At 45.9% G+C, this 18,046-nt stretch overlaps 1 protein-coding gene across 1 annotated transcript in view; it reads left to right on the forward strand.

The window, feature by feature from the left end:
- Nucleotides 1-18,046, forward strand: part of LOC119159555 (neuronal acetylcholine receptor subunit alpha-10) — a 149,617-nt gene that overhangs the window by 70,420 nt on the left and 61,151 nt on the right. Inside the window, 2 exon segments of the mRNA XM_037412358.2 lie at nucleotides 8,199-8,357; nucleotides 8,360-8,388. Coding sequence (XP_037268255.2) covers nucleotides 8,199-8,357; nucleotides 8,360-8,388 — 188 coding nt within the window.

The following is an 18,046-nucleotide window of genomic DNA, read 5'->3' on the forward strand; positions in this document are numbered from 1 at the left end:
TCCTCCTTCGTTAAACGGGTAAGGGGTTCAGCGATGTTGGCAAAGCTCTGGACAAAGCGCCTGTAGTAGGCGCAGAGACCCAAAAACCGGCGCAAATCCCGTTTGTTCGAAGGTGGCGGAAATGCAGCAACATCCATGGTCTTTTCTGGGTCTGGTCTAATGCCATCGTGACTGATAAGGTGGCCGAGGAACTTTAGTTCTTCGTAGCCGAAATGACACTTCTCCGGTTTTAGAGATAGGCCTGCGGATCGAATAGCGACGAAGACGGACTGAAGTCGTTGTAAATGTTGCTCAAATGTTTTGGAAAAAACAACGACGTCGTCTAAATACACGAGGCAGGATTCCCACTTCAGACCGGACAGGACGGTGTCCATCATCCTTTGGAACGTTGCCGGTGCAGAGCACAATCCAAATGGTAACACTTTGAATTCGTAGAGGCCATCGGGAGTTATGAATGCTGTTTTTTCCCTGTCCCGTTCATCGACCTCGATCTGCCAGTAGCCACTGCGTAAATCCATTGAGGAAAAATATCGGGCATGTCGAAGTCGATCCAGTGAATCATCTATGCGTGGGAGAGGGTAGACGTCTCTCTTCGTCACTTTGTTGAGCTTCCGGTAATCGACGCAAAATCGAAGAGTGCCGTCTTTCTTTTTAACAAGTACGACGGGTGACGCCCATGGACTGTTCGAGGGTTGAATGACGTCGTCGTCGAGCATCTGTTTCACTTGAAAATGTATTGCCTCTTGTTCTTTTTGCGACACGCGGTAGGCGTGCTGTCGTACAGGCCGTTCGGTAGGGTCCGTTATAATGCGGTGCTTCACGGTTGGAGTCTGCTTGATTTTGGACGTGGACGCAAAGCAATCACTATACGTACGTAAAATCATGCGTATCTGCTGTTGCTGCGCACAGGATAGCTGGCAATTCACGTCAACCGTACTGGCTATATCAGAGTTACCTTCGGAAGCAGTGGCAATCGGAGCGATAGGGGAACATTCTGCGTCATCGATGGCTTTAAAGTTCGCGATTGCTGTTCGCTTTGCTAAGTGTTGGTACTGGCCGCCGAAATTCGTGATCAGAAGCTGAGTCCTCCGATGTTTCAGTTTGACGATAGCACGCGCGACACAAATCTGCCGAGCCAAGAGCACCGAGAGGTTAGTTTCCGCGATGCCACTACTCTTGTTGTCACAGTCGCTCTCCACCGTTACCAACATACTGGCTCGCGGCGGCAGTGCGATGGTGTCGTCAGCAATTCGAAGTGTTGTGGTCGGCGCAACTGCAACCTTTCGTAGGGCTGTATGGTCGTTAGATAACGTTATGAGCAGGTCGCGAAGGTTAATAATGCCTCCATGCTCGCGGAGAAAATCCATTCCGAGAATCAGGTTTTGGGAGCATTCGCGCAATACAACGAAGGAAACAATGTACGTCGACTCACGAATTCGGAGGCGGGCAGTGCACATTCCTAGCGGTGTCAATAGGTGACCTCCCGCAGTCCGGAGGTTGGTTCCATGTGCCCAAGGTGTCGTTACCTTTCTTAGCTGTGCAGCGAGGTCAGCGCTTATAACAGAATAATCGGCACCCGTATCTACCAGAGCGGTCAGCGGGTGGTTGTCGAGGAGAACAGAGATACGAGCAGAGACCTGTTTGTCGTCGATGGCACACGTCGGTGAAAGAATGTCGTCGGATGTCGGCAGGCAAATCGGGGGAGGGTCTTGTAACGGTCGATCAACAGCGGCCTCACCCCCAGAGGTCGCTGTTCTTAGTTTTCCCGGCGCGGGCTTGTGGATCTAGGTGATCTTCCTGCAAGGACGTCCGCAAAGGTTGATTGTTGGCCAGGTGACGTGGAACGCCGTGGAGATGGTGAGCGGGATTGGCGACGCGGAAGGTTTGAAGATCGTTGGCTTGCTAAGTATTCGGCGATAGCACGGGGCCGCTCACCATCTCTGGGTCGACGAGCATCTGGTCGAAAGCCGGGAAGACCCATGTGCCTGTAGGCGCACTCACGGTAGATGTGACCTGGTTCACCACAGTGATAACAAAGAGGCCGGTTGTCGGGAGCACGCCATACACTGGATTTCCGTGTAAGGGGTGGGTTGCCGTACTGCGGTGGTCCCGAGCAGAACGATGGTGCCGTCTGCAGGGTGGACGGACGGGACGGATAGCCAACAGCCGGTGCAGGAGTACGCAGTGCTTCCGCGTACGTTAATAGCGGAGCTTCGGCTGGACGCGGGGCCGTCATGTGTTGGACTTCGGCTGCACGCAGAGTCGTCATGGGGTGCACCAGCTGCCGGACCTCTTCGCGAACGACATCCGTTAAAGCAGCAACATGTGGCGGAGAAGACACCACGTGCAGCTTTTGCAGCTCCTCGCGCACAATACTGCGCACGAGCTCCGTCAGGTCTTTTACAGTCGTGACGTCAGGTGTTTGTAGGACCGACGACACTGACGAAAGACTGTCAGGACGTTCATACTGGTACGAACACTGCCTTAGCATTTTCTCCATTGTCGTGGCTTCGCGAAGGAAATCCTCTACAGTGCCGGGAGGGTTCCGCACTAGTCCCGCGAACAGCTGCTCCTTCACTCCACGCATTAGGAGGCGCACCTTCTTTTCTTCCGTCATTGAAGAGTCGGCTCGCCTGAACAGCCGCGTCATGTCCTCAACGAACATGGCAACACTCTCGTTCGGACGCTGGTTTCGGGAATTGAGGAGCCGTTCCGCTTGCTCCTTTCGGTCAGAGCTTCGGAAAGTATTTCGCAACTGGTTGCAAAACTCTGGCCACGTTGTCATAGTGGCTTCATGGTTTTCGAACCAAGTGCGCGCCGAGTCCTCGAGATAAAAGTAGACGTACCGAAGCTTTCGCTGCTCGTTCCACTCGTTGACGCTGCCGCAACGGTTGTCGTCGAGCCAGTCGTCGACGTCCTCATAAGGGTCACCGTGGAACGGCTTCGGAGTACGCGGGACGTTGAAGAACCATGGAGGAGGCAGCGTTGATGTTTCTTGGGTTTGCGTTCCCGCACTAGCCATAGTACTGCCGAGTTGAGGAAATGGTCCGAATTCAGGAGGTAGGCCTAGTTGTCACCTGCTACGCCGTAGGTCAGCTGGTTCTTCCAAGTCGCGGCTAGTGTCGGGACCTTGCTGCTGATTGCAGTGCATACAACACTACCCAGCAACTCCACCAGAAAATGTCACGTGATCACAGAACGACCACAACGTCTGTTCACAGGAGCAGCACTGGACGTTAGAGCACGAGCACACACCAACCGTCCTCTTCTTCTTTCACACCATGGCACATACAACCTCGTTCCATGCCTGTGGCAATATATATATATATATATATATATATATATATATATATATATATATATATATATATATATATATATATATATATATATATATATATATATATATATATATATATATATATATATATATATATATATATATATATATATATATATAAGGCATGTAGTAGACGTTGGTATCCCCTATCATGGAAAGCACATTCCTACGGGATAATGTACCAGCGCTTTGAGTGGTCCCGAAGGATACGCGATATTCGGCGAATGACTCCCATGAGCGTATTTCACAATCGTTGCTCCATGTGTGAGCTCGGTTTGTAATCATTCTTACAATGATTGCAGAAAGAAGCGTTTTTCAGGCCCGACGAAACTGGTTTTTCTTTCCGCGTGCTATTCCATCCGGTTCTTTCTTTCCTTTTTCTGTATGCGCTGTAAAGAAAGATGTGCATATGTACAACCTGGCCGTCCGTAAGATCGTCGGCCCGTTGGTCTAAGGGTATGATGGGTATGATTATCGCTTTGGGTGTGAGAGGTCTCGTGTTCAAATCCCGGACGGGCCTGCTGTCGTGCTTTTTTTCTGTATTATGTTTTTTACAAAGTATAGGCTTTAATTAATGCGCATAGGGAGGTCCCTTCAAGCACACAGGCACACACATCTGTCACTCTCTCCATTTCTCTTTCTCTCTCTCTCTCTCACGCATACGAGCAGATAAAAATTTGGCAACATGCAAGCAATAAAGAATAAAACTTTGCTAGGTTTCAGTCACCCCCCTCCTGACCGCACACTCCTTAGGCATGCGCCCCACAAACTCCCACGACATGTCAATAAAACCTATTTGTATAATCTGAGGAGATGTTGGCAAGCAAATAAGGTGCCGGCTACTAAGATCGATCTTGTATACAACACACAAAATATTGCACAGGAATGTGACGATCAGCACAACAATTTTTAAAAACATAAAAAGAAGCATGATCAGACAGAATTCTTACAGTAACGTCCTAACGTAAGTTAAGCGTTGCACGTACAATCGGCAATATAAGTAACACCATTATGGTGACGAAAAAAAAATCGGCAGATCCCAAGTACCTTGGAGGAGGAGGAGGAATAAATGAGGAAGGACAGGGAGGTTAGCCAGTTCTCAGACCGGCTGGCTACCCTGTACTGGGGAAGGGGGTAAGGGGGATAAAGGTTGAGAGAAAAGAGACGTAAAAAAAGACAGAGAGAAGGTCATCAGACGATCCACGACGCTGTTTACAGTCTGTCTCTAAGACCACTTGCCCGCAGAAAGCGCAACAACGCTCTCAGTGCCTTGCGTGCAGAGGACGGTCTCGGCCAGTGTCCTAATACCCTTTCTTCCGACAATTGGAGATTGTCTATTCTATCTAAAGCTTTTGACAGTTCTTTTCTTGGCACGCTGAAGCGGGGACACTCGCCGAGAAGATGGGAGAAAGTCTCTGCGCAGCCACAGTTGTCACATGTCGGGCTTCTGGCCATTCCGATTCGAAACGAATAAGCATTCGTAAAGGCCACCCCAATCCACAGACGGCACAAAAGCGTCTCCTCTGCTCTGGTTATTCCTGATGGAAGATGGAGCTGCAGGTGTGGGTCTAAATTATGAAGGCGGACGTTGGTGAATGTCGGTGAATTCCACTGAGTGAGTGTCAGTTCTCGTGCAAGTGATCGAAGCCTTGCAGCGGCGTCCGTTCTTGATAATGGTATAGCTACACAAGGGGCATCAACATGAGCAGTTCGGGCTGCTTCATCTGCACGGTCGTTTCCATCAATGCTGCAGTGGCCTGGTATCCATTGATACGCTATGTCATGTTGTTTCTCTATAGCCCGGTGATGAAGCAGCCGTATTTCAGCAATTAGCTGTTCGTTTGGTCCATGACGATATGGCGAGGCAATGCCCTGGAGAGCTGCTTTGGAGTCGGAGAATATTGACCATGTCTGTTGCGGTTCTTCAACTAGGAACTCCAGAGCGGCACGAATGGCGGCGAGTTCTGCCGCCGTGGATGATGTCAGATGTGAGGTCCTGAACTTTATCGTGATGGATTTCTACGGAATTACCACTGCGCCTGTTGAATTTGTTGAAGTGATCGACCCATCCGCGTAAATGTGAATGCGTCAACTGTGTTTCTCATGCAGAAACAGTAATGCTGTTTGTTTTAGGGCCAAATTTGACAAATTTTTCTTCTTTTGCATTCCGGGGATGGTTATCAGGGCTTCCAGTGGATGTAGACACCACAATGGTAACGACGGTCTTGCTGCGTGCGTGAAGTTCGTGGGAATCACCGTGCGATATGGGGCAATAATAGAGCAGAACGCAGAGCATGGCCTGGAAGTTGGAAGGGAGGCGGGGTGATGCGATTGAATCCTGGTGGCATGTCTTATGTGCGTTCTTAAAGCATCGACACGAATGTAGGTTGTAATAGGGTGTTCATGAGCGATTGCGACAGTCGCTGCTGAGGATGCGCATTTCGGCAGCCCGAGGCATGTTCTCAGTGCTTGAGCTTGTAATGACTGGAAGACGTGTACGTTTGTTATGCGGGCCTTGCCAAGCACAGGTAGGCTGTAGCGCATGAAGCCAAGAAAAAGTGCAGCATACAGTTGAAGCATGGCTCGTACCGATGCACCCCATGATTTTCCCGCAAGAAACCTTAGGACGTGGGTGATCATGGTCAGTTTCTCCTTCATGTAAGCGATATGAGGCCTGGAAATCGACGTTATACGAAAAATGTGGAGGGTTTTTTTTTGTGCGACACGTCATGAAATGATGCTAAATATATGTACAAATGTTGCACGCACAGACATATGTTGAAGAGTTTCAGATGTTTATATGACCAGTTGTTTGCACTTGCGCAACGATATCAACTGGAACATGCGTATTAGCAATACCAGAAGCTGATATGAAGCGCTGATGCTCGCGATGATGTTAGCCCTGGACACTGCTACATAAATCAACTTCATTGCATGGCACCTAAGCACAATTGACTTAGCCCGACGTTACGGCTGTACCAAAGAAGTACTTTGTAATTTTTATAAAATTCGGTAGACAGCACTGTAACCACTATTGACGTTTCCCGAATATTAGCATCTACTTGAAAAGAAGTTCCGAGACCTGGCGTAGCTCTGTGGTAGAATACTTGACTGCCACGCAGAATGCTTGGACTCGATTCTTGCTGAAATTCTGAAATTTATCATTTGCATTCATCGAAGGGTCAACGCTGCCTCCCACATTTCTTCTGCGCCTTCGTTGGGTTGATGCTACCGATGTCGAGTATTGCTTAACGCTCACGTGTTAAAATTGTCCATGGGTGTTCTCGTCGTTCCTTGGTGGATACTAAGTGTCAATCACATGTGGCACATACCCGCATACCAGCCGCACCTACTCGCCCGTGGTATGTGCCACTGTCTGGCGGGAAGCGCTTGACGACGTACGGGACGGAATTGTGACTATATTAATGTCTTGACCAGCCCGTCATATTCGTTAAACCGTCTTACTCTCCCATACTAATTTTCGTTGTCGCTAAGTTAAAGGGGTGACCACAAGAGCACCCAAACGTAAGCGGATAGATAGATAGATAGATAGATAGATAGATAGATAGATAGATAGATAGATAGATAGATAGATAGATAGATAGATAGATAGATAGATAGATAGATAGATAGATAGATAGATAGATAGATAGATAGATAGATAGATAGATAGATAGATAGATAGATAGATAGATAGATAGATAGATAGATAGACAGACAGACAGACAGACAGACAGACAGACAGACAGACAGACAGACAGACAGACAGACAGACAGACAGACAGACAGACAGACAGACAGACAGACAGACAGACAGATAGATAGATAGATAGATAGATAGATAGATAGATAGATAGATAGATAGATAGATAGATAGATAGATAGATAGATAGATAGATAGATAGATAGATAGATAGATAGATAGATAGATAGATAGATAGATAGATAGATAGATAGATAGATAGATAGATAGATAGATAGATAGATAGATAGATAGATAGATAGATAGATAGATAGATAGATAGATAGATAGATAGATAGATAGATAGATAGATAGATACGCTCAAAGTCACCCAAGTTCGCTAAGAAATGCTTCGCAGGTCTTCAATTGAAACATATCGAGACGCGATAGTCAGGATTGGCTGGTACATTCTGTAACGAGGCAATTCGAGAATCAGTTCACTTCTGTCACTAATGAAAGCAACGGTAGAGAGACGAAAGGCAGGGACGTCAACCAATTCAGAAATACTTGTATGCTGCCTTACAATGGCTAAAGAGGATGTACGGGGGAGACGCTCGGTGGATTTCACGGTTGATGGTTGTGCCGTCCGCTATGTCTTCTCTTCGATCGGAGCACCATCCGCGAACTTCGCTAATCATCGCAGTAAAACTCGTTCTTTGTCTAGTGCGCGTTAAAGAAGTTATAATATGGGTTCTTTAACCATCTCCGAAAATTTACTTTTCTCTCTCTTTTGCCTATGACTTGCGGTTGAGGTCAACACGCTGCAATAAATTCACAGTCTCTCTCTTTTTTCCTTATTCTCCCCTTCCTCCTTTTCGTCTTTCTGTAGACTTCCCCTAATCCCCCAGTGTAGGGAAGCCAGCCAGAAGCCTTTCTGGTTAGCCTCCCTCCTCTGCCCTTTTCTGTTTGCTTCCTTCCTTCTATTTCGTTTTAGTCTCGCGTAATCTCTCCTTACCCGATTCCTTACCGCTGCTGATGTGTTGCAGTTTCCTGCATACAGTTGCGGGGTTCACTTTTTTCTTCGTTTCATCATTTATTTTTCAACCCCCCTCCCCCCGCTCAATATGGTACTGTGGTCCATAAAACAAAATGACACTGCCGCCTTGTTTCCCGCAGTGGCTGAGGTGGACGAGACGTGGTCGGCTCGCGAGAACGACTCCTCGTCGCCGCCGCCGCCGCCACTGAGTCACGAGAAGCGGCTGATGGACTCGCTGCTGCGCCACTACGACGCCAGCGTAAGGCCCGTCAAGAACTCCTCGGAGCCTGTCATCATTCGGCTATCACGCTCACGCAGATATTCGACCTGGTCAGTACATGTACATACACGGCTTATCCTCCTTCCTTATTCTTACCATTGTTTCTAACGCTCGGGAGACAAGTCAACGGAAGAAACAAGTAAAGGTAGTAAGCATTGTGATGGCAAACAGCAAGGTCAATCAGAAGCGGCAATCGCTGATAAGCTGTATTGAAAATAACTATGAATAAACATAAAATACTTGGTAGGAAGAAGAAAATGGAAGGTTGCGATGAAATAAAAATTATGTAACTTGAGAAAGACAAGACATCGCTTGTCGAAACATCGGCTCGAGAACAACACCCCTCTCTACGAACGTTTTCAAATGAATAAACATACAAAATATTACAGTCGAGCTTGACAAGATTATCATATAGACGTTCACCATACTTTTCTTTGGTGCACTAAACGACTTCTTCAAGTAGAAATCGCTACCGAAGATCTTACTGCTTCTTCAAGTTTGTTCAATCGAAAAAGAAAAAAAGAGAAATGGCTTGTGTTGTGTCTACAGAGTTTCTCTCTATCTCTTTCTCTCCCTTTATCGTTATCTTTAACCACCCAGTGTTGTCATGTATAGTGCGAGAAGTAACATTGCCCTAGACAAGAAGCGACGCAATCAATTTCTTTTTTCACCACTTTATAAGGCCTAAATGCTCTGCCACGGCCGCTACCTAATAAAAGAGTATGCTCGGGCCACGAGCAAAACTTCATCATTGCTGCTACAGCTAGACTAAATATTGTAGATTTTCAACGAAAATATGTTATCTCTGCCCTATATATTGCCGAAAATATGAAGGAAGTGAAAAAAAGCCAAAACTTGAAAAGGTATGATCAGATCCCAAATGAGTTTTTGTTTTATTAACACTGAAGGTAGAAAGTTGCCAAAAAAGTAAAATGTTACAGCACTGCAGACAACACCGAAACCCAAGTGCTCTTTGAACTTCTTTATTACCTCTTGATAACTTGAAAGCTTTTTCTTTCGGACTATACCTGACAACATATCTCCTAAATAATGGGTATCTCGTATTTCAATTAAACACTTCGATCTATGCACATTATCTAAATAACGGTGGCTGAAATGTGACACGTATGGAAAGTTGAATACGATATATGCAAAGTTTTATTGGAGTTGCGAGCGAAGAAATTTCGTTCGAAATTTTATCAGTATAAGCAACTACGTGAAAGAGACACTAAACAGAAACAATGACTTGATTTAGGTAAAGATCAAATCGAGAAACTGCACTCTGATAACTCTAATGCTGTATTTTCACCTCAGATAATTGTTAGCGTATGAAACAAGGTTGAAGCTTCAAGCTCCACGAGTGACGTAATATTAAAAATGTATTTTTTGCGTTTTTGCAACATTACATTCATGAAATTTTCAGAATAATCGTATAGTATGCGTGTATGGCAGCCACAGTTAACAATCTGTGGTAGTTTCTTTCATTAGAAGCTATGTAGGACACAGTAAATGCCTTCAAAATCTGTTACGTCACAGTGTTGACTTAAAGTGGCGTCTCCAGCCGCGTTTTTTTCTTTTCGCCCGTTTTTTTTTTTTTTGCTTACAAAGCGCCTTGTCGAGGTAAGAGAGTTGTTCTCGTCATTGGGAAATTCTACGATATTAATGCGCGAAAATTCCTGTTCCTCTTTAGTGTTCCTTTATTACGTTTCCCATACAGTTGAGCGCAGGTTCGTTATGACAATGCGCATTTGCTTAAAATTACACAATAAATAGGTACCTTGATGTAAGTGAAGGAAAGAAGTTCCATTTGATGGCAAGTTTTCTTCATTAGACACAATAATAATGCAATCTAACAGACAATCATGTCAAGGAAAGTATGTAGGGGGTGGTTTATAAAGGTAATTGTAATGTAAATTTGAAGAAATACAAGTGGATGAAAAGATAACATGCCGGGAGCAGGTTCCAAACCTATGACTTTCGAGCGTTATTCGAAGGTTTCAGGATCGGTCCCTGCCCATGGCAAGTTATCTTTTCATCCACTTTTCTTTCGTTACATTTACATTACGGTTACGTCATATAACATACCGAATGCTTTCCTTGGCATGATTGTCTGTTAGATCTCACTAATATTGTTGCTATAGGACAATTGACGACATGACTGCTTCTGGCGACAAAAACGGGCCTCGTAGGTAGCTGCGATACTTTCTATAAATAAATAGATAATCCGCGAATTTCGATCCGACAGTGACTTCTCCATAAAAGCATCCACGAGGTGCACCCAGGCAGTACTTCCGCTGTAGCTATCGCAATAAACGTAATGGCGGGGGTTCGGTAAGGAGATTACGTGACTGATTACGTACAAAAAAGCACATGCTGCGATTTGAAATGCAACATAGTTAAGTACTTGTACTCGCAATTGTGAGTACAATACTGGGCGCACCTGCTTTAAAACAGGTGCGCCCAGCATAAAAGCGCCCTAGATTTTTTTTTTCACGTCGAATTCTCCAAGGCCATTTTCGATATCACATGGCGGAACCAGAACGCTGCTTCGTGTAACCTTATGCCGAACAGGCCAACTCTTGATGTCTTTGTCTCCGCGAGCATAGCTCAATACAGCTCTAGGGTCTAAGTAAATATAGCTACTTCAGAGCGTGAAAATTCAAACGAAGCAGCGTAATCATCAAAAGCGAAGTAAGTATACATTATTATAAAATTAGTTCGATACCTGCCGACATGGTGATTGTAAAGTAGAATGACGAATTTCACAGTGCATTATAAAGAAAGGCAGAGAGAAGGAGATAGAGGGGTGGGGATTAGGACTAACATTTCGACGACTTCAAAAAGGGCCGAGCGGCGTAATTACGAAGCTTGAAAATTCGGTGGCGCGTAATAGTTTAAAGGCCCTAATCCTGGCTCATTTCGGTAGGCCGCTCGCAGGAATAGTGGCTGCTCAATGGCTGTAAAAGCGTGTCGCAATGTGTGCGGACAAACGCAGTCAGATGAAGGCGTAGCGCTGCTTTTCGCCATTAGACGTCTCATCGACTGGCCGGGGTTAGCATTTGGTTTTACGCAGTCATCCATTGTGGAAAAAGCAGGTCGACGCCGTTTGCGAGCACAGCGTACATGCCCTGTGCGTGTGTAGCGTCGTAGCAAACTGCACCGAACCAAGCAGGCTGTCGCGACGCAAGATCGCCTCGCTCGTTAATCTCCCAGCGGGTCTCCGCAGCATCTAATAACTGATGCCGGCACGCTTTTGAAAGAAAAAACTTTGTCCTAACTTACAGGTTCCATGCGGGGAAGCTAGAAGCTCGTTCTCTCGAAAATCGTAACGTTTTGCTTGTTATTTTCTGTCGACACGTCCAGGCTGTTGACATATATCATGTACTTTTATCAAATGGTGGAGTAATCTGCCAGCGTTGACGGTGCACAAGTAGCTGCGGTCAACAAATATAAGTATTTACGTTTCATAACCTAATGCTTTTCATCGATTGCTTCCGTTGGCATCTATGCACACTGAAAAGTGTATTGCAGTCATGATCATGAAATATGAGTACACAAGAAATATATTATCCTATCTTTCTCATGTGAAAAATACCAACAGTATTTGAGAAAAATAATAAGGACCATTTGTAGTGTTAAAGCTGGAGGGCGAGGATCAATGGATGTAATGACGTGTAGGTTAGTTAGTAATTAGACAGACTAGTCACCCTGTGCTGTGAAATAAAGGTTAGAAGAGTGAAAGATGATATAGGGGGAAATACCTCAGTATAGTTAGTATAACAAATAGAGTACCAATAGTAGTAACAGTGGGCATTGTCCTGGTGATCGTCCACGTATATGCAGTAAAGGTCTTTACAATAATGGTCAATAACTATATAAGCCAACGATATCTCCAGACAGGTAAACACGTTAGTCTCCTGCAAATTTCTTATGGTATAGATCATTTCAAACCTTCATTGTACAAGGATGTCCCATTCTGCAGTCAGAGTCTACGAAAAGGCGCCTTGTTTGCATGCACTGGCAATACCAACTGGGCCTCATCTATGATGTTTGATAAAATTTATTTATACTTCCTCACGGATATGCGATGTGACTAGCAAGATTAACAGGAAGGTTAAGGTGAGTTTATGTGGCAGCCGTAAAACGCACAGTATTGGCTGGCAAAACAACGTAGTGACAATCTTGCCCGCACAACGAAGGAAGGAAACAAAACTGAAAATGGCAGGGAGGCTAACCAAAAACATGCCCGGTTCCCTGCTCATCGCTGGGGGAGAGGAGGTTGGAAAGCGTCACGTTAGCCCCAGCAGACGAATCAGCACCGACACGCATCATTCTTACGTCTCACTGGATTAATAACACTTTCCTTGATGACGCCACCGGAGAGGCTGCACTTTCAAAGTTTTTGGCTAGAATATATCTATCTCTTGAATAGCTGCGTGTTGGGTTCAAACTTGGTGCGTTCGCAAAATACATTCATATTGTTACCCGTCCCGCTGATGGTGAGCCCACGCCATGACAGAAGTGGTGTCACTGAATTGGCGGAACGGTGGCTGTCTGTAGGTCATAAAGGATGCGAAGACCCACGTTGTCCAAGGGGCTTAGTGGTGGCGCTTTGATTGAGACAAGAGCAGAATCCGGCTGCAAGGGTGGAAGGTGCACTTGCGCTCCGCTGTAGCAACCTAAACCAACGGCAGGGGTGGCATTGATACACTGGCCAATTATACTGTTGGCCTGTCAGCCCCGCGTTGCAGGCACGTTCTTACGAGGCGCTTTCCCACAGCTCGTCGACGCCAGACGTCGAACGTTCCAGGACTGGGGTGAACGAAGTTGAGTTGTGACAAGAGGCGGTGGTTCGAGGAAGATCCAAGGAGGAAGGACTGCGTGCCTGCCACCTTCAACGGCAGCCAACCGGGAGCCGAGGAGAAAAATATTCCTGTGTTTTGTGTGGATTGCAAGAGTGCTTGAATGGGGAGTTATCGTATAAAACCAGGGGTGCAAAGACAGGAGAAGGGAGAAGAGAAACGAATAAAACATACCTATCTAAATATATGTCCGAGCGATCCTCTCCTCAAGGTGCCAGCAGATGACAAATCACGTCTTAAGCTTCCTTGGCAGCAGCATCAAATGTCGCGCAACCAGCGAGGCGAGTGGAAGAACAAAAACGGAACCTAACTTCTGCGTATGTCGCAAGTGCGATATATTTCTCTTTCTCTCTCTATCTCTCTCTCTCTTGTTTTCACTTGCTTTTGATTGCTTCTTGTATGAGCATCACCCCAGGACGCGTTACGTAAGGACATAGCTTAGGCGCTCTTCAGCTCACGGCGTCTTTCAACGACAGCAAAATACAGCCTGCTGTTAATAACTACTTATGTAGTGAGGCTTCTGGCGTTTCCCGCTATCTGGCCCAATTACCGAAGCATTTGTTGGTACAAACTTATTGATTGATATGTGGGGTTGAACGTCCCGAAACCACCAAATTGATTATGGGAGACGCAGTATAGTGGAAAGCTCCGGAAATTTAGACCACCTGGGGCTCTTTAACGTGTATACCCAAATCTGAGCACACGGGCTTACAGCATCCTTCCGCCTCCATCGAAAACATTTGTTGGTACAAAGAACATTTGTCAGCTACACTCCCGAGTCAATGTCAATCATAGCCACTACATATGCCATCAGCTGTTCAGGCTTTTTACCACGCCGGCCGTTCAACACACGCTCACACACACCCCGGCCGTCTGTCGCTCATTCCTCGTGCACCGTGTTGGCTGGCGCTTTTGTAAAGGCTCTGTGGAATGCAAGGACCCCTACTGCGGAGTATGTGTAGTTTTCAGGTGGCCATCTACGCGATTCCCAGAAACTCTACAGGAAAATAATTTTGTGTGCAGGGCTTGATTTAGTTTGGAAAAAATTATAATAAAAAGTCGAAGGCGTTGCCAGGACAGGACAGTAAGGCCGGGACCTATACCGCCACATCGCGGCTCCTCTGGAAAGCCCTAAATTGTGATAGTATGTCCGAAAGCTACTTTATAATATAACCACTAATACTAGCAGCGTACAGGAAGCGCTTCAGTATACAAAAAAAAAAACGTAGCTGATCCCCCCATACTAGGAATTCGTATATTACGAAAGTGTGAAATATGTTTACAGAGGTAACGAACATTCGTTGCGCATCGTTTGAAGAACAGCAACAAATTGCGAAGTCACGTTAAAAATGGCAAGCAGCTCAAAACTTTCAACGCACGCCTCTGCGCCCACAAAATTAGCATACACAGGACGAGCACGGACAAACATCATGTCACAGCGGGGCACTTAACTTGCTGTTAAAACAGAAACAAATACGCACTCAACTAGCGAACGAGTAAAGACAGGACAAGCGTGAACAACTGTCCCACTTCTTTCTGCATAGTTTTTTTTTCTTTCGTAAACGTGGCAGTGCAGCGTGCGAAGTGACCTTCGTCATATCCCAAATTACGAGTCTGATAAGCGCGCGCTCACGAGAGACCGCACTCCGTCAAGGCGGCGCTTAGTGGAGGCGGCTATACCTTTACAGCGCGCCCAACGCGAGCCCGTTGCGCCATCTTGCCAGTGATAACGAAAAATGCGTTAAATTTTTGAAGCTCTGAGTACTGTTAAACGGTATATATGTATAAAAAGGGCTTGTCGCTTGACGTTGGAACTTTAGATAACTTACGCTTTCTGGTGTCGTGGTTAGCGCCGTGCGCCGAGAATCGAGAGGCTGCCGGTTTGATTCCGCGTCACTTATGTCTGCCTTCCAGTATTTATTTTTTTCCAATCTCTCGGTGCATTTTGCACACTTTCGTGACGGAACTACGTCAGCGAAGCCGTGGTGCTCCCCGACATAAAACACTTTCGTGGTAATAATGTGGCAAATCGCTTAGCTTTATCAGGTCATAGTTATTCAGTGCGCTTATTTTTTTTTATTTACAGGGCTGTAACTAAACTGTACATATCGCCTAATGCGGACCAATGAAACTGGTACGTTCTGTATGTTCGTTTTTCACCCCCACCCATAATGAAGTCTGCAAAAATGATTGTACCGTTGGTAATAGTCTTGATATATGAGCTTTTTTTAATGTTGGAATGAAAATATTGTGTCCCTGTAAAAAGTAAGGTGAATTTGAAGCCTACATTCTAAATTTTGGGTAATCTGCAATGAATCCTCTCTTTAAGGATATAATCTAAATATTTACTACATCGTTAATTCTTGCATTGCTATTTTTAATATTAATACCTTTTATTTCTTCAACAAGTCCTCAACACGTTTTTGTATTACAGCTAAATTTAGTAGATTTTTATTTATTGTACTGTCACTCAATTTTTGCCCTTTAGGCTCATCTGATTAAGCGTTTCCTTATAAGAACGACCGGTAAAGTCCTGCAAGATGTTTCAAATAAATGAATATATGAATATTTCTGGGGGGGGGGGGGGGGGCACGTTCGAGCACATACCCTCTCATTGCGCTTACAGCAAACGGGCTGAATCTTTTGCGTTTCTGGGTCACTTCTGGCGTTTTACGTATCGCCATTCGCGGGTACATCCACCACAGACCCGTTTCATACATGCTCAGAAATCCGCGGTTTTTCGCCAGGTGCGTTTCATTGGTGTCAACTGAAATCCCACATTCGTTGCTGTCGTTTTATCGACAGCAACCGGCGTCACAAAAAGAGATACGTCACAAGGAGAAAAAGCGTCGAAGCACCTCTGGTATCTTTACAATCGTTGTTCTCGTGCTCCGTAGCGAGAAAAAGATCTCAGAAAATGGGTGGTACGAAAGTATGGACTGGGCGTTTAAATTGTGGGGCTGGTGCCCCTGGGGCAACACTGAGGGCATTAACTATCAAGCCGGCAAGTAAGTAAATGACACCAAGTGGCAGCTTTTGTGGCTTCACTCGGCAAATGTTTGCAGACACACACGCGCGCACTCGCACGTGGACACGCACAGAGTATACTTACGTAAACCGAGATATGGGAACGGTACTCATAGCGTCTGAGAAATTAACGAACTATACGCGTGTGCGCGACGAGGTTTTCTACTCAGTAATTGCATCCCCATCCCAACAAGCAGGTCGAGCACCTCGAAAAACGAAGAAGCGCAGAAGGTAGGGCGAAAAAGCAAAACTGTACAAGTAGAAAAGCAGAGACGAAGGAGACATCAAAAGCAGCGTCGACAGGGAAGAGGCGGGCGTGCTATATGGCGCTGGCGCCGAGGCACGGCACGCCCCCGTAAGCGCGAGCGCTTAGTGCGGGGCGCAGAGTAACGGTTGAGCGATCCCGCGCAATCTGGGTTATTACCCGGACCGCTCCGGTTTGCTAGGGCCAGCGTGAAGACGTGGCTATACGGTGCGCTGCGCATCCTCCCCCGTCATCTTCGTCTCGTGCCGTTCTGTGCTCTCCAAGACTTTCGATGTCGCGTGCCTCCACAAACCCTGCTTACACGACGTCCACTTAAGCCTTCTTCGCGTAACGCCGCACAACCAGTTGTCACGGGTGATTCACGGGTGATTCACGGGTGATTCACGCGACGAAATCGCAAGAACCCGACATTGCGGCAGTGACGGGCACGCACTGGCGGCCGCTCTGACCTACACCACTGATTAAGGCAACGTTCTGCATTCGATAAAGAGAGAATGACCGTGCAGGCTTCCTAATGTGTGAATTATCGTTAAGCGCTGCTAACGGATCTGAACACGCGCTTTTATTTGCACACTACAGAAGTAAAAGTGGCCGTATAAGGGTGGTTTAGGGGGACTGATAGACCAACGTACTGAGTGCACAAAGCCTAAAGTAACTGCTACTTGCACGACCGGAAACCATGAGACACTGCGAACGATTCTGGTAGTGTAGCAACGTCCCCCCTATCCTCTAAGAGGACCGGTGCCTCCCCACTTGGCAAGAAGGGACGTCCAGTCAATCTACTAGTTTTCTTTCTGTATCTTTTAAAGGAAAAAACTCTCCCATTTTTCAATAAACACGCAAGTTGGTGTTTGGCTTCAGCAGTGTTAACACGAGTGACGTAAGAAATATAATCGATCCCTTAATCGTATAGGTATACGTTTAACATTAAAGTAAAACGTGTGATTATGCAAAAGTACTTGAATGTTTACTGTATTCCGACAAAAGAGAGCTTGCATATTGACTATTGGTTTGGCTGCTATAGCGTCGTTTAACTTGAATGTACGCACAGTGACGTTTGATAGTAGATCATTATCGCGATGACTAACGTACATGATAAAGGATTAAACAAACGGTCGTGGTAGCTGCTGCACTTATCCGTCAGAGTGCAAAAAGAAAAATCCGGCAGATCCCACGTACCGAGGTAATCGGCGTTAAGCAAAGCATGCGGAGGGAAAGTGACTGTGGTGCAATTTACTTTATTAATATTGAGCGAAACGTTACAAAATGATGCTAAAGATATGCACTGTGGTGCAATTTACTTTTAATAATATTGAGCGAAACGTTACAAAATGATGCTAAAGATATGCACGAATGTATGTACAGGCATATGTCCAAGAGTCGCATATGTTTTTACAACGACTTGTGTACAGTTGTGTAACGGTGCCAACAGCATCAAGCGTATTACCATAGCCGTAACCTGACCATAGTGCTTGACTCATCATCATCACAGAAGAAGACCATGCAAGCGCCACTGGGCTTCTTGCGAATTACTGGCCTGTCGGAATGCTTATG

Source organism: Rhipicephalus microplus, chromosome 1 (assembly GCF_043290135.1).
Source record: "Rhipicephalus microplus isolate Deutch F79 chromosome 1, USDA_Rmic, whole genome shotgun sequence".
Lineage (NCBI taxonomy): Eukaryota > Metazoa > Arthropoda > Arachnida > Ixodida > Ixodidae > Rhipicephalus > Rhipicephalus microplus.